The sequence below is a fragment of the Simochromis diagramma genome, unplaced genomic scaffold (genome assembly GCF_900408965.1).
Source record: "Simochromis diagramma unplaced genomic scaffold, fSimDia1.1 OVJJ01000131.1, whole genome shotgun sequence".
NCBI classification, from domain to species: Eukaryota; Metazoa; Chordata; class Actinopteri; order Cichliformes; family Cichlidae; genus Simochromis; species Simochromis diagramma.
The window spans coordinates 12,454,831-12,472,238 of record NW_024387200.1 but is presented as its reverse complement, the minus strand read 5'-3'; the positions used below and the strand labels follow the sequence as shown (position 1 = coordinate 12,472,238).

General features: G+C 41.3%; 1 protein-coding gene across 9 annotated transcripts in view; it reads right to left on the bottom strand.

Annotated features, from left to right (window-relative positions):
• The window catches only part of nav3 (neuron navigator 3), a 398,636-nt gene that overhangs the window by 112,446 nt on the left and 268,782 nt on the right, over positions 1–17,408 (bottom strand). For all 9 annotated transcript variants that reach the window (XM_040050291.1, XM_040050289.1, XM_040050290.1 and 6 more), the window contains one exon: positions 14,860–14,912. In XM_040050291.1, the coding sequence (XP_039906225.1) occupies positions 14,860–14,912 (53 nt within the window). The remainder of the gene's footprint in view (positions 1–14,859; positions 14,913–17,408) is intronic.

The window sequence follows — 17,408 nt, the reverse complement described above, 5'->3', positions numbered from 1 at the left end:
TCATCCTTTCTGAGGATGAGGACTCCCTGGTACACCTGTCTTACACTGTCTTGTATAAAATCATTGGATGCTGAGGTAAAGCCAAAGGAACACAAATGAGCTACACTCATTTTATTTGCATTTGTATTACAAAACCCTAACCTGCTAAATATGGAGAGAACAGTTTCACATTTTGTCCATGTGATACAAAGGCCTCTGCAATGATCATATACGTCACAGAAATAATGAAGTGCTCAGATGTCTCTTTGTCTTATGGACTGGTGAAGCCTAAATCCATCTATCAATCTCCTGCTCCCTTCTCCCCTCATCCGTGAACCCAGAGATATTTTAAACTTCTCCATTTGGGGCAGAAACCTGTCCCTGACCCCAAGTGTCAGTGTCCATTCATCCATTCACTTCCGCTTATCCTTTTCAGGGTCACAGGGGGCGCTGGAGCCTATCCCAGCTGTCTTAGGGCTAGAGGCAGGGTACACCCTGGACAGGTCGCCAGACTGTCATTGTCAGTGTTTTTTCCCTTTAATGGCTGACGACCATTGCCTCAAACTCGGAGGTGCTAATTGTCATTGCTGCTGCTGAAAACTGCTCCAGTGAATGCTAGAGGCCACCATCTGATGAAGTTCGCACAACCACAAGATTTACACAAAGTAGAGATGAGACCAAGGGCCACCAAAGTGGAAGTTTTCTGGCCCTTGTCCCCACTTAGAAATTCTATCCATAGAAATAATGAACAGAATCAGTGCCTAAGAGCAGCCCTGGCTCCCCCACTAACATGCTTAGGGAAATGTAGCATACCATTTGACTGCCACCCCTCATTACAGGCAGCCATCATCATATATGTAGTGAGTGTAGATAGCGATTAGTCAATCGGAAACATGCAGATCCTTTATCCAGTTGGCACAAAAGTCATTCCAGTTACCAGATTTCCTTATTTCCCCAAACACAGGTGAAGAGTGCAAAGTTTGAATGAGACTTTGTGCCGTATTAGACAGGCTATTAATGTTAAATAAACCAGGTTGAAATACGCCAGACGTTTCCTATCATGGTGGGGTATTGAAAGCTCTAAAAAATGTTACAACAAAGGGCTGCTTTTAATGCCGTATCTGTGATGAATGTGGCATTGTTGTGTCATGTGTCACCTTTTTATCCTTAATAGCATCTTAAAATAAAAACAACCACAAAACAAACAAAAAAATGTTCACTTGAGGACTTTATGGCTACTGCTTTTTCATATAAATCAAAACTACACAAACAGTTTAGAGACTTTTTGTCTTGAGGTTTTCTTTCTTCCATTAAAACACCCTGTGAATTTTTCTAACCACAAAATAAACTAATATTTAATAGTACTTGTGTTAAAAATCTTGTCTTTGCTTAAAATTTTCAGTTTAAACAGCAAAGTTGTAGAAATCCAACTCTACAGTGGTACATTCTCCTATTCTTTCTACTCCAGTAAGACTCAGTAAGACAAACATTAGATGTTGGCTACATCTACTGTACATGTTTTCAGTTCAATTCCCAGAAGTCCCATCTTACATATGAAAAGTGAACTGGAGCACGTTGGGCCTCTCTAAAAGTATCAAGTGACTGATGTATGATGGTTGGAATTGGAAAGTGTTATCCCTAATATTGCAACTGTCAAATACAAATGAGTCAAACACCTCAATTACCACTTTCTACGGGACAGAAAACAACCTTCTTCAAGACAAGACTGGAAAACCAGGCGTTAGCGCTTTGTAGCCCATGAGCACTGCTAAGTAATTGAAGGGTTTTACTTAAAATGCTACATCTCCACTGGAAAATAAATGCCACCTTACATCCTTCAGTCCGTTTTTCAAAAACACAGATGACTCAAGCTTCACAAACAGAGCCATTTTGTGAAGTTTTGGCATGATTCAGTAGAGTTATAGCTTTTGTTTTTAAACCATTTTATTTTGAAGCCAGTAATCATTATATGAATCCTTATTATTTATTATATATATTTATGTTATTCCACACCTACATGGAAACATAATTGCAATCCTGGCCAGCGCAGCACTGGGAGATTTAACAGAGGCTCTTGTTTGTGCGTTGTGTCAGGAGAGTGACGGAACCGACCACATCTTTATTCACGGTTGCTGTTCACACCCTCGGCTGCAGCTCTGCAGCTCACATATACCAACAGCTCACATATACCAACAACAACAACCACAACAGCCAACGCACCAAGTTTATGGCGTTATTTTTGTGCCCTGTTCTGAGCGCACGTAAAAAAATTTGCGCACATGTAAAAAACACAACAGCAGCCCCTCTCGCTCAGTTTTTGCATTTGCGCTCTCAACATTTCTGCCCGTGCGCGCTCAACTCTTTGTGTACGGCGTTATATTTGTGCCACAAAACCAGCCAATCACAGACTTGGATGCAAAAAATCTGATTGGCTGTTTTGGTCTCCAATCAGCTCGAAATGACAAAAAATGCAATATCCCAGAATCCATTTCGTCCAAAACTCAAACGAGGCAGTGGCGGAGGAACACAGAGTGGCGGAGTTTGAAATATTACTCTTTCTGGGTCACAAAATAAACTTTTAAGATATTTTCATGCGAGAATGTTTCTGTGTAAACTTCAAATATCTGCTCGATTCATCAAGACGTCACATATTTGCATAAGTGCTCTAACATTTTCAGAGATGCCTGTTACCCACCAGCTGACTGGGTGGTCACTCGGGTTAAACATAATATATAAGGCTGAACTGACAAAAAATCAGCCGACTACACCACCAGGTATTATAGGAAAAACCATGAAGCCTTCGAACTAAAACAAACGCTGTTGTGACAGTGATGTACACTGTGTCTTGTTGGTATATATGTATGATTTGTATCAGCTTCATGTTTCCAAACCAATATCATGACCAGCAGCTTTTACAGCTGTGGCTCCAGCAAACATCAGCTGATACTAGAAAGTAATATTAAATAAATTCTAACAACAGCTGATCAAGCTTGAACGCGCTGCTGTTGTTTAGCGCAACATCCTCTGGTTTCCTCTTTCTGGCGCAAAGTGGGCGATAAACAAGAGAGACGGGACTACTGGCAGAAAAGCCGATCAGCTGACTGATCAGTTTCATGATAGAAGAACAGCTTTGTGTCTTTTTTCATTCTAGCTGAAGTACGGGACCAATCGCGTTCCTTTCGCCCTCAATATGGATGTATTGTAATTGGTCAAGCCCAGAGCTTATCATGACCAATTGGCTAATCCATCACCTTTCATTGTTTGCAAAAACTGAGTGAGAGGGGCTGCTATTGTGTGTGTGTATGGATAATAGCAAATGCTGAAATACATTTTGTTCACTCAAATTTGCCTTTTCTTCGCTCAAAATAAATTTCTCAAAATGCAACACTTGCACCTGCAATTTTTTTTTTTTTTTTTACGTGCGCTCAGAATAGTGGCACAAAAATAGGGCCATACAAGTTTAAACCGGAGAGGCGTGATTGCGGATGTGGCCCAGGTGCGTCCGGCCCCCTGCAGCAGCTGCACCGTAGACCACGCCCCGCCACATACCCCCATTGCCCGACTGAGGTTTGGGAACCTTCCCCTCGCGGGAGGAAATCGGGAGAGGCAATCAGCGCCCCCGGCCCCTGGCCCAGCGACAGGGAGGTGTCCATCCGCCCTCGTGTCCAGCGGCGGCGCACCAGTCGCGGCAATGAGCCGAGGCTCCCCGGCGGCTCGGCAGGCGGGCAGGACCGAACAGCACGCTGGCGTCTAGTGGCAGAGAGGCCGGACCGGACAGCACGCCGACCTCCGTCTCCCGCTTGGCAGGCCCTGCCGGCGCGCTAGCCTCGGGTAAGGACGCTGAGATTCTTTTTTTGCCCCAACACGGTAATGAAAGTTGACTGATGAGTCAGGTGTATCCAAATAAATCCTGCAGACACAAACCACTGCGCCATCCTTTTAAGACTTTTCTCTAAAAGACCAAAATCGATACCAACTAGAGCTAAACAAAATTAGCTCTGCCTCAGAAATCCCTGTATCAAAGTTCATCTCTCTTCTTCCAATCACCCCACATGGCAGAAGATAAAGACTGTTTTTGTACCTATTAATTCCTCTTGGCACATGAAACCTAATGAGGCAGAACTCCTCACTTGTGGAGACAACACATAGTTGTGATACTTTTTACAGCCAGAACATACTTTATTAATCACTGCTGCTTTGAAATCTAAAGGTTTACATGGATAAAAAGCCAAATCTCTGTGCTCTCTAGAGGCCACTTGTAGTCCAAACGTCTAGCAAGCAGAATTAAACATGATTTTTCTTTTTCCCCCCATAAAAAGCCAAGGCCTGAAGGATACTACGGGTTAGAGTGGTTCACCACACATTCAGGATTTAGAGCCACTCAGCCTTTCTTTCAAATAAACCAGTTCTCTCGCTGTCCGTGACCTCTGCATCAACTCCCCTCATCAGATTTAGGGTCTGACACTCCGTCTTCCACTGGTGTTGTCCTAAACCCCCATCTTGTCACCGTCAACGCATCCACAGCAGGCAGCTGCTGACAGACAATGAATCAAAACGGATAAAATGAAACAGAACTTTAGTGTAGCTGATGGGCAAAGGGCAGGCTGGGTTAAAGCATTCTGTCTCATAATCCAGGGATCATCGCTCATCATGTCAAAACCCACAGCAAAGGAAATTTTTCCTCTCATCTGGTACTGGCTGAAGAACCATTTTGTGCAATATTGATCACAACACCAGTCGCCATAATCCCTTACCCTGTCTGAAATCCTTCTCTGCTGTAGCTGAAGATCTGTGGTTGTTGCTCATTTTTTAAATCACCATAAGAGTGAACCTCACACACCCAGATTTATCCAGCTCACTCAGGCTTACAGAGGTGATGTTTGCATTCACAGCAGCCTAAATGTTATGAAGCTCTGTGTCATAAAACTTTTCTAACACAAGAAAACCAAACTGAAATCATTCAATTCAAGTGGTTCCTGATTTTTATCACATCGTACCTCATATTCCTGTAAATAAAACTATAGCTTTAGCAAAATCCTTTGAAGACAATGCAGCGCTAGCTCAGTCAGCACGTAAACACACATGATGTATAATCAACATGTGTGTGCCAGCACAAACCTATATCTATGGATGTCTCAATTAAATATGGTGGCGCATTTTCCAGTGTTTACAGCATCAAATAACTTGGAGGTCTTCCATGTGGCTTTGTGCATCTGCTGCACACACGGGGTGTGTGTCTGCATGTGTGTGAGAGAGTGAAAGCAAGGCAGACAAAGATGTTTTATGGATAAAAAAGTCTCTTCATCAATGTCTGGCCTAATCCCTTTAAATCTGTTTTCGCTGTTTGAGTCAAAACTCATTATCGCTTCAGTCAATGATGGAGTAATAAAAAAAAATATTACAACAGTGATGCAATGCACACACAAAGATTGCTCCTACTGTCATTTCATCTGTCCCCCTTTATCCGTCTGTTCTCCCTTTTATTTTCTTTCATTTTGGGCACGGCTCAGTCTGAGCTACAGTTGGACAAACTCTAATCGTACATCAGTGACATCAGGAAAGAATCAGCGAGTTCTTTTATTGTGAATGCAAATATCCAAGATCTTCTCCAAAAATGGCTGATCAGCTAAAGAAACAACAAAAAAATTGTTTATAATCCTATAAACTAAGAAGAGACGAATTTTAAAAAGAAGAGTCAAAAATCTAATCAAAGCAGAGACTAAAATATTCCGAGTTTTAGTCCCAGCTGAAAAGCAGTGGAGTGACATTATTTGGTTAATGGAGCACACCTTTTAAACATACTGAATGGCATCAAGATAACCAATCTCACTTAACCTCTTCCCAGCTGATGGTTTTGCAAATAACTCTGTCAGCGAGTGACAGAAACGGAAGTATTCTTGTTGTGTAAGAGAGTAAGCAAACACAGAAGAGGGCAGAGGAGCGGAGGGTGTTTGTCACAGACTAGAAGACAAGTATTTCTTGTTGGTTTTTAGGCTGACGCCAGCTATGTCCTTTGTCTTCCTCATATTCACTGTTGCAGTCCTGCTCTAAGAAGGTAAACGGCACCAACATGATGGATGGTATTACTGTTGACAGGTGACAGATTTGTCTGCCAGTCATGGCTGAGGCTGTTTCTCCTGCGAGGGTCAGTGAGGTTAAGATGCTCACTTATTAGGCCTGTGTTTGTATAACCTGCTGAGCAGCAGTGATGCAGGAGTGAAATATGCTGCCACACTCTCTCACCCACTCTTTCTGCTCCATCAGCTGAGAGAGTTCTGTCCTTCAGTAAAATGCCTCAAAGCTCTGTCTGTAAGCTGCTTCTAACTCGTCACATTCAATGTGTCTGTTTTACTTTATTATGCACACCATATTAGATGTCCTTTCTCTTACTTATCTCGTTTAATCCTGTCCTCATTTAAATCATTTCAAATATCTCTAAAGACTGATATATATACCTATTTATGACAACACAATAAAACAACCTATAGAAGAAAAATAATAATGGGAATAATTCATTGGCCTAAAACGTATTTAAATGGGTCCCACTTAGTAAGTTGTGATGTCAGAAGTCTTACAGGAGTCTTAAAAAGCGAGTACCAACAATAAGGCTGTGTTTTTGCTTCTGAACCTAAAATAGTGGTTTGAGAAACTCGTCTCAAGGCTGCAGAAGTCACGCTGCAGCATCTTCTCCCTTCTCACCCGCCATAGAAGATAAAACAGTGCTGCAGATTTTACAGCAGCCTTTCACAGATGTTGAATGTCAGATATGATTTAGTCTGCTGGAGTGGTCAGAATGTGGCCATAAATTTTTACTTTAAATTCCTTGAACTATAACACCACTTACAGCAGGGCCTGTTTTTTTTTTTTTTTCCTGTTTGACTGGTTAATAAGGACAAGCACAGTGTGGCTGTTTAGGAACCAAACGCTGGGTGTACACATTTGTGGTTAAACCCCAATAATCTGCAGAGATGTGACATGTTATAGTAGGTCCTTTGTTGAACCGACTTTGTGATAAATCAGCTGTAATCACAAAGAACTGCTAAGACATTTAAATATTTCCTTGTACAAGCAGTGATTGGGCACTACTTTTAATTGTGTAAAGCCAGTGGAATATAAACATAGGAATCACATGACTCCCATGCAAAACTACTGCTAAAATCATGAATTTTGACTCTGTAAACACGCGAAACACAGTTTTTCCTTTTTCCTTTGCAAGGCTGAGCATACTACAAGCTAGCCACTTTCTGTTCAGGCAGCTAGGAATGAAAATGATGCTTAAGGACCATTTGCAGCAGTGACACATCCAAAGTCATGCAGCCCGTGGCTGGGGAAGGTGCCAAGGGTCACTGAGGGCAGGGAGGTGGGTGAGGGAAGCTACTGTAACAGCACAAGCTGAAGGTTGGCAGTGAGTCATTTGGTATAAACGTACAGAATAAGACAGATCGAAGAGTGACATGAGACAAAAGCATTAAAGAAACCCATGCAAGCAAAAAACAGGTTAAGGACAGGGTGAGTGAATCGGTAGAGGACAGCTATTCCCAAACTGAAACAATCACAGGGAATACGGGTCGGTCGAGAAGGGTTGCAGCTGGTATTTCACAGTGAAACAAACTGAGGCAGATCAAAGTTTAGCAGTGCTTCACTGTGCCCATTTAACAAGCCAGCTCTTCGCTCCCTTACAGAACATTTGCCGATGCCATTCAGCTATAATGAGTGATTAAAAGCTTCCAATTGAGACAAGTGAGCTTGTAACGAGCCCCAAGGTGCTCCATTTATACCACAACCATGTGAGGGGGTCCATCAATGCCCAGAAAACAACAGAGAAAAAGATATATGCCACACGGATGCTTCAACACATATAAAGAGCAGAGATGGATAAGCAAATATTGTTCATCAAAGCACAGATGCTGGGGCATTTGGGTCTTTGCACCTGATCCAGTAAAAATTAGATCAAACTTAGACCTTTGGTCCCGAGTTTATTTTTGATTTAGTCATCCTGAAATAGATCGCAGATTTTCACTATTTCACTTATAAAGACATGCTCTTACTAGATTTCTAGTTCTGTGAATGTATACTTTGCTAAAAGCTAAACAATTCCTCAGACGTCCACATGAACACGACAAAATTAGCTCGTTGCATAGATGAATTATAAAGATTAGGAAACACCAAAAGATGCCTCTAAAATTATAAGTGGTGCAAATACCCAGAGGTTCAACCCGATATCACAACAAAGCATGTGATAGGCATGCCGGTCCACCGTGTCCATTTCACAGAAGTTGCAGTAAGTTTCAGTGGCAACAGCTGAGGGAGATATTTTATTTCAAGCCAACATGAAAATAATCACAGGAAAGTGTTTAAACAGACATATTAGCTCCCTTGCTTAATGGACTCTGACGATTAAAGGCGTGGACTGTACTTCATGTTTTTTGCTCACTATCGACTTTGTGGCTTTAAATATATCTCCCCCTGCTGGTAATGCAGCTTCTGCATTCGTATCTGCTTTATATTTTGAAGAGGCAAAGCGTGAAATGGACACGGTGGACCGGCATCTCTAATACATGTTTTGCTGTGAAACAGTGTTGAGAGGTTTCTATATAAGCTCTGCGTCACGTGTGTGACTTTGTTTTGGCTTTGATGGCCCATCACAGTAGAAGCATGTGTTGCACAGCTGTGTGATGATGATTGGTTAGTTCACTACTGCTAATCAAAATTACAGTAGTGATTTTTCCCACTGATCAATGCCAACACAATATTTCAAATATCAAATGTAGTTCTAGCAAATGTTAGCTTCTAGTTGAGTGTGCACACTGTACAGTGATCCTGGGTGCAACCCTCTTGTGAAAAGATTATTACTACTATTATTATTCTTAAAGGTATTACCTCAGCCTTTGATGCAGAAGGTATTTATTGATGTGTTTTAGATGTTTGTCCTATGGGTAAAAATTGGAATGTGAACCCTTCTAGTCACTCTCTACCCGCTCTGCCATCAGGGCATACAGACTGAACAATAAGAATGAAATATATTCGGTGTGGATGTAGCTTCAGCAGCTTAAACGGGCCATCTGCCTCCTCCTCCTTTACTCGCTGCCAGTCGCCGGGCATGCAAAATGACATCAGGGATGTTTCAGAAACCCTGAGTTCCCATCATTCATTTGTCAGTGTATTTTCAGACCAAATGACTCTCATAATAGGCTGGTCGTCTGACAGCCAGGGCTGCTGTAATCAAATCAAAGACCAGAAAAATGCTGTCACACAAATGCCAGTTGGTTTTGCTTAGCAGGAACCCAGGCCAGGAACTCAAATTAGGAACACAATCAATTAGAAGCAGAGATTAATAGCGAGCTGTGCCGACGACGAAGCGTCAGGCCAGTGAAGATAATGCCACTGAGCGACTCGTGCTGTTCGTCCTCGCGTCTGGCTGGTGTGCAAGCTGCCAACAGATGGAGCCCAGATGAAACTGGTGGACTTTTATAGTCTCCAAGAAACCCTAGATGCAGTTAACCCTGAATTGCAGCACACACCCAGTCTAATCATGAGAGAAAGGCTAAAACACTCAAAAGTATACATTTGTAAATAACTATGCTGATCAAATCATATCTGGTTCATTTATAAGATTTGTAGTCACTGACTGCATAGATTTGTGCCATGCAAGCAGTATTGTTCCGGGTACCGAAATGCATCAGTGATTGGATGAGTGGGTAGTTAGTTAAAAACTATCATTATCTTTTAACTGCTCATCTAGCAGCACTCAGCTAATAATGTTATTTTGTCTAATACTTTAGTTAATGACCAAATACTTTGAGCCAACCAGCTTCAGCTAGACAGTGTATGTATTTGTTAGTGCATCAATAATTTATTATTTACTAAGAAATGTAAGGAAGCAACTTTTCTACTATAGTACAGTGTAGCCATTCTGAGCATGTTCGCCACGACATTTAAGCTAAACATTTGACTAACTTAAGCTGTTGTGTTTACTTCAAACTGAGCACTCTTTAAAGGTTAACAGCACAGAAATCTCATGGTTATGATTTGTTTTTATGTAATTAAAAAATTGCAAATGTCTGTTGCACATCACTAAATAGAAACAGTACTTCAGATACCAGTCAGAGGAGCTTACATTCCCTCACAATATATTGTGCTTTTTAAAGCACTTTAAAAAATGACAAGCAAAAAGACAAAAATTGTCTGATTGAGTAGCAGCCTTTTTATATCACATCAGATTTCTTTTTCCTGAAGAGTGAAATGCACTGTATTCTAGCAGACATGCAGTGCAGTAAAATCTGACTGTGTACTGCAGTTTGACGCAATCACTTCCAATTAATCAAAAGAGAAAAATTTGCATTGTGAAAACTAAAAATATTGAGGGAGGTCCAGAGCTGCCAATAGCCAGTCTAAACATGATCCACGACACACTTGAAAAGTCAATAGCTCAAATGAAAAGCAGTACGAACGAGTTGATCAGCTTGGTGAGTTGTTTGATGGAATGTTTCCTACCAGGGCCCGGACAGCCTTCTCCTGACTGATGCAGCAGCTCAGCATCTTTGTATTCATTCATGTTTGTTTTCTCCTGACATCCATTGCTGAGGTCGCTGGAAGCCACACACACACACACACACACACACACACACACACACACACACACACACTCCCTGAGAAAGTCAAACTGCACAGTCATCCGTATTGCAAGGAAGCACTCAGTGGTTTGCTAATGATGTCTGTCTATAATGAAGTGGATTAGTGTTGCAAGGCTTTAATATTTTCTGCTGAATGGGCCTCTTCTGCCATCCCTCGCCTGCCGTTCTCGTGTTTGAGCACGATTCTTCTGAGAAATAATTTTGGGGAAAAAAAAAAAAGAATCCCTCGCTCAATTCAAAAACCTGGGTGTGCATCTAATTTCTTTAGATGTCTGTACAATTATGAGAAACTGCACTGTCAGGGGGCATGAGGTTTTACATGACAGAGGGAGAGCAGCGCATGCCGCAGGTGAGGGAGATGAACAAAAACCCTGTGTGAGCTCTTTAATCCACAGAATGCATTTACAGCTTGACATCACAGGCATTTAGCAGATAGATGTCTCCCAGATTCAAAAATGAAAAGAACATTCAATTCACTACAAGTATACTGGGGTGAAGACTATAGTGAGAAAAACGAAACTGGCTAATTCCCAAACCTTCAGTTTCTACTCTCTATTGTTATCACAAAGCAGAAAACAGGTTAACAAAGAAACTAAAGTGCACTTTGTTGGGTTGACAGCCTCTTAGTATTAAAACCCAGTTGTTACAATCTCTCATTATCTTTGCTGGGTACTGTAGTGGCTGCAGATGTTCCTTCTGAGGCTGAAATCAGTAGCCCGCTGGATACAGTAGTGGATGGTATGGTCAGGTAGCCTAGCACTACTCTGTATTAACTAACATATTAACGAACAAGAAAAATGTTTTCCATTCCTGGAAGCATTTGTTTTACAGTACAGATGTGGCCACAGTAGAGGTCTGATATAATTTGCTTTCGCTTCACCTGCAAGTGACAAAAAGGAATCTGTATGCATTATTAAAATGATTAAGTCCAGGATCAAAGCATCTAAAAGAGGATATAAGCGACATGAGAATAAGTGTAACTGTAACTTCAAGTGTATTATTCAAAAGGTTAAGCTTAACTGTGCTTCAGCTGTGCTATTTCCATCTCCATTTCAGTGTTATGCATGAGATAAATGGAGGCTTTTGTTATACACTGTATTAGTAAGGCGATCAAAGATCAGACTCTTTAACATATTGTTCTTAATGAGAGCAAATTAGACCAGTGAAGAGAACTTGAAAAGAGTTTCTAATAATTCATACTTCCACTGTTCTTCAGCATATTATCCCAAAAGCCCACGAGCAGTCAAAGGTAATGCCATTTAGTCTTGTAATTATAAGGGCCAAGAACTCAGGGGCGATGGAAAGGGACTTCCACAGTGTGCTGGCTAGCTGAGTGTGAGAGGTCAACACGAAATGCAAAGATTATGAAATCTATACTCAATGGAATATACTTTAAATTTTACCCTTCACTTGTATGATAAAGAATGCGTGCATGAAATAACATGAGAAGGGGGAAAATGACTGGACTGTACTGACTGTTTGTAGAAGATAACTATGAAACGCACATTTTACACAATTCACTTCAAAGACCAAATAAATATCAACAACATTTTTTGTTTGTAACAAAACAAAAAACTGCTGGAAGTGACTGGATTTCAACTGACCTGTGGCCCTTTTGTATTGTGAACAAGGATTTAGAGGGGAAAAAAGAGCGCATTATGTATGTAGATTAGCAGACGAGCTTGCAGATGCTGATGTCGTGCTGGTTTCTGTTCATCATCTTCCAGCAGCTGCTCAGTTGGCCTCGCTCCACTCGACAGAGCGCCAGCGACCTACCAGTTAGAGAAACAGGCTTGTGACTCCAGGATCACCGCCTAAAGTCCCAAATGAGGGGGAAAAGCTGTGCAGAGGAAGTAAATCAGACTCATCTGTCCCTCCACTGACAGCTGCTGCTACTGTCATGTCTCTGGCCAAGGCGTTTAAGCTCCAGGTGTAAGGTGGCCAGTGGCAGATTTCCAAAATTCACAGCTCATGTCATAAATACACAGCCAAGAGTGAGAAAAAAATAGCTTGATATGGGGAAAAGTTGTCAGTGAGTAACTTAAGTTTCAAATTAATGTCAGTGGTCGAGCTCGTAGGATAGGCAACCCAAACAACATTGTTTTGCTCTCGGAAAGCCACCATATGTTCAAGTGTTATCACGTTTATCTCTTAGGGTAATACAGTTCATTTGGTGAAGCCAAGGCAAAAGCAGTTTGCAAACTGGGATCATGTTCATACAGACAAAACATAAAGCAGCCAATGGGCAAACCTGGACTTGATCACTGCTACGTGAACACACACATTAGACTGTGACTTCTGTTTTTAACTTTATTTTTCATAAAGTTTTAATGAAGTAAGAACTGATTATGAGCGTTGTTTCACAGTACTATGAGTCTTTTACAATCTGAAACGGGACCTGAAAATTTAACTGCACATGAAAAGAAAGACAAAATCATAGTAGCTGCATCCACCTGACCATGAAGGTTAGCGTGAACTTAACAGACTCCTGTTTCACTTTACACACATTGGTGCTTAGAGTGCTTTGTGCTTAACATGTAATTTAAATGTAAGATTAACATGATTTCACATACCCTAATTAGCAAGCTGCTATTTTACAGTATCTGCCATTGTAAAAACCTTCAAACACTGCTAGTTGGCTGCATCGTTGTAGAGTTGTTTGTATGTGCGTGACAGATATTTCCTTCCTTTCTCACTCACTCTATAAGCAACTGTGCTTCCTCAAACTTCTTTTTCCCAAGCTGGCCAGACCCTCTGCAGTCAGAGCAGGTGGTGGATCAATGGGCTTAGTAAGCGACTGGGACAAAGAGCAAACTGCACGAACACACACAAACACCCGGAGCGAACGCTGGCGCATCGAACCACATACTTGCATTGCTGCAGAAGCTTGCCCTTAGTGACCAGTGCAAGAGTCTGGATTCAGCTGTTTCCAGGCAGGACTAGAATCATTTTATGTGACAAGAAAAATAAATTTGCAAGAGTTTTATTTTTGCAGGTTTTAACACAGTGAACTCTCACACACATTAGGGGTCTGCAAGGTCTTGATGACCCTAACGTTTTCTTCCTTCCTGGTTCTTTAAACTTGTTTTTCCAACATAGTGCACAGTCTGCTTTCACCACAGCTGGACTCACCATGGAACAGCTGAAAACTGCTGTGTGAAACAAGTTGTAGAAATATGTTTCGGTTCATTCCGGTAATGGGATGCTTTTGGGAAGAAACAGTGATTTTATCAAATAAAGGTTCTTGCCTTGTGTGGAAGTCCATCTGTTAAAATTGATCCATATGAGAAAATAGCACAAAGAGACACTGTGGTACACCTATGACAAAGGTTGACACACAGAGGACACACGCCGTTGGGACCAAACACACTCGTCGCCCCCAGTGTTTTATTAAGAAAGCAAGCCAGAGCAGCTAAAACTGCTTTAGTCACTTTTAATGGCAGGAGGGCAGATGCCAAGGGCAAACCAACACTGCATAAACACTTAGTCAACTCTGGTTAAAGTGAGGGGTAATTATCTCACAGTGACGAAAATCAGCGGTTATGCAGCCCGTCATCTCATTAACAGAGGGGAAACACGACACTGCCAACATCACTCAGCCGCAGAGCAGCCAGAAATACAGATTTTTCAAAATGGCAAAGAAGTCCAAGATGAAACTGTTTTTGGTCAGTTGGTCAACTGCGGTTAAAGTGGTCATCACCATCTTTCTGACTAGAAAAACAAGAGTCATGAGGGGCTCTGGTCATATGACTCTTATTTACTGCTAGAAATCTGTGGCTGGGTTCAGGAGAAGTGAGACTTTGCATATACAAGAGGTGGTGAAAGAATTGCCAACAGCAAAGCTTATTATAAAGGGAACTAGTTGAATCAGTTTTACTACTACTGCTAACTAGTCAGTCTGCATTTAAAAATCAGCACAAAACCAACAGAGATTGCAAACTCAAACAAAGTGTGAGTACTTTATACAATGTAACTTTTTCTCACTCAAATAATATATGAAACCATTACTTTATCTTAGCTCTTGATCACTTAAATCCAAATAGAAGTGAGAGCTGCCCATGACAACACTGTCTCTGTTAATATATTTATATCCACAGGTTTATAATGCTGTCAGTCGCTGTTGATGAGGGCATCTCCTAAATGCTGCCAAATCTGTCTTACCAGATAAATACTCTTCATTAACAAGCCGCTCTCATGCAACAGTATAAGAGTTAACAATATAAGAGTTAGGCTAAAATGCACTCACCATTTGCGACTGGCTCCTGGGGCTGCTATTGATATCCTCCACCTTCTCATTCGCTGCATGAGAAAGGAAATGAAGACATGAGATTTTTACAGTAGACCCATACTGAAATTTAACATCCTGACATCCAGGGACTTTTGAGTTCAAGGTAAAAAATACAGCAGGAAAACTCTGAGATTAGCGCTGGAGAGTGCATGAGTGAGTGCGTGAGCGCACACGCGTGAGTTAAGGTGCAGATCAACTCCGGAGAGGTCTGGGAAGCAAAGCTACCTAATTCGTCAGCTGCCGCCAGAGAGTTACTGACAGGCCAGCTTGGCCTCATTGTCTGCAGGAGGGGTAAAGTTTCAATCTGTGTGTGTGTGTGTGTGTGTGTGGGAGAAAGGGGGAGAGAGAGAGAGACGCTGGCGTGAATGTGAGAGTAAGGAAGTGAGACAGGAGAAGATTTAGTGAGACAGACTGCAGAAAGGAAGAAACTAAGCACATAGACAAGAAAGTGTGTGTGCATGTGTGTGTTTAAAAGAAAGGAGAGAGAGTCCCACACAAAGTTTTGCCAAACTGATGAAGATGGAGAAAAAAGGAGAGAGCAAGCTATGACAGATGCCAGAAGAAGAAAAAGACTGTGTGAGAGAAAAGTGTCTGAAAGATGCTAATACTTTATTATATAAGAGCCACTGCTGGGTAACTTACTTGAAAAATGTGATGAATTACTCATTATTACTGTGTGGTTTCAGGCAGCTTAGCAGGTTGTCAGTTTGGGAGGAATTTACTACCAGCAGCTAGCATGGCAGCAGGGACTGCATTTGGCTGCTGAAGTCCTGCCCTGTGTTCAGAGTCTAACCGAATACAGGCTTATAAGCAGCTCATTCAACACTACATGTGTTACTGCCGTCCAAAATAATGCATAAGCTGAACAACGTCAGGATGGCACTGTTTGTCAGCGTCTTTGATAGATGATCCTTTTAAAATGTCCTGACATGTGTGTGAAAACAGCTTGGTTACTTGGTCCCTTCTCGCTCTGCTAAGTCAAAGCTGAGGCGGTGGTATGTTTTTACTGCTCTTTGTCTGTCTGTCAGCAAGATTATGCAAACACCACAAAGCCAAATGTCAAGAAACCTGGTGCAATGATGCTCCTGTTCTCTATTAGGATTATTGGAGGTGGATTTTTAAATAATCTGGTTGCAAAATCAAATGCCATAAGCCAAAGAAGCCATGCCAACATCTTCAGCTTGCTTCCTTAATTTATTGCCCTCATTGAAGTTCAAATGGCTGTCTAAAGGAATGAAATGCATGGGAATCAAATTAAATCCCAATATTTCAGAGATCATTGCCACTAATTTAGAAATTCTATTAGATAAAATCAAAAGTTAATTTGGATAATCAGAGCAGGATACAACTCACACTGTGGGGAAGGTAAACAGTAAAGATGATTATAGCCCCACAGATAAATTATACAACTGGCATGGATCCACTGTGTATTCTGCAGCAGTTGTTATTTGGATATAATAATATGATCAAACAGTTTCTTTGGAATGGAGGAAACTCTGGACAAAATTAGCACGTCTATCACTGCCACACATGTGTAGGACCCTACAGCACGTCATCGAAATGGCAGAGCTGGCCAAACACTGGACTGGGAAAAATTCAGTTTGAACTGGATCTTGATTGAAAGAGAACTTCCCTCTCCCTTTACTCCTTTATAAGTATAAACTCAAGCTATGAAGCAGGAGTAAACCTAATTTTATGACAATGTGAACAAATATGATTGTAATGTATTCTCTTTAACAAAATAAACAAAAAAAAAAACATTGTTAGGAAAACAATCTCTCCTTTATTTGGTATGCGGTTGAATAAGCAAACTAAGACATTGGGGTTAATAAATAGAAGGACGATTATGTTGGCGGCTCAGTGGTAAAGGGGGCACTTGTGTCAAAACTGATGGTTTCTTCAAAGAAGGTGATTTTATTTTATTTATTACACTCAAGGAAAAACAGAATCTGGTGGGATCTGGTAATTTTTGGAAACGCCAACAAATAAGGGATTATATAAGAAGAAATATCCAGCTGCATCGAGGAACTATCCCAATGCTGTGTCATTTGCAACTTCCAACAATATACCACAAAGCATCCTCATGGTATGAAAGGTGTCCCTGGACAAACAGGAACATCAGCAGTCTTAGGATAACCTGGGGGGAAAAAAACCTTCACGTTCCATGATGAGTCATCGGAGAACATTATTTCCAAAAGCCGGAAATTTGCGAGGGAAGCCAAAGGCGAATTTAGTTAATACAAAATAGTTGATATTACTATCCTCCTTCCCTTACATGAAATTGGTTTGATTAAAGATGGTTTATGCTGGAAATGAAGGACTGAAAGAGGCACTTATGTGCATGCATTTTGGGAATGCTGCAAAGTATTTCCTTTTTGGAGAAGATGTTTGGGATTGTATGGACCACCAATGTCAGCAAGGCTCTGGGGTGCCTTACTGCAGCTGAATAGGTTTGTTGTGAGAGCATCAATGGTGTGTTTTGTAACTTGTGCCAGACTCTGAGATTA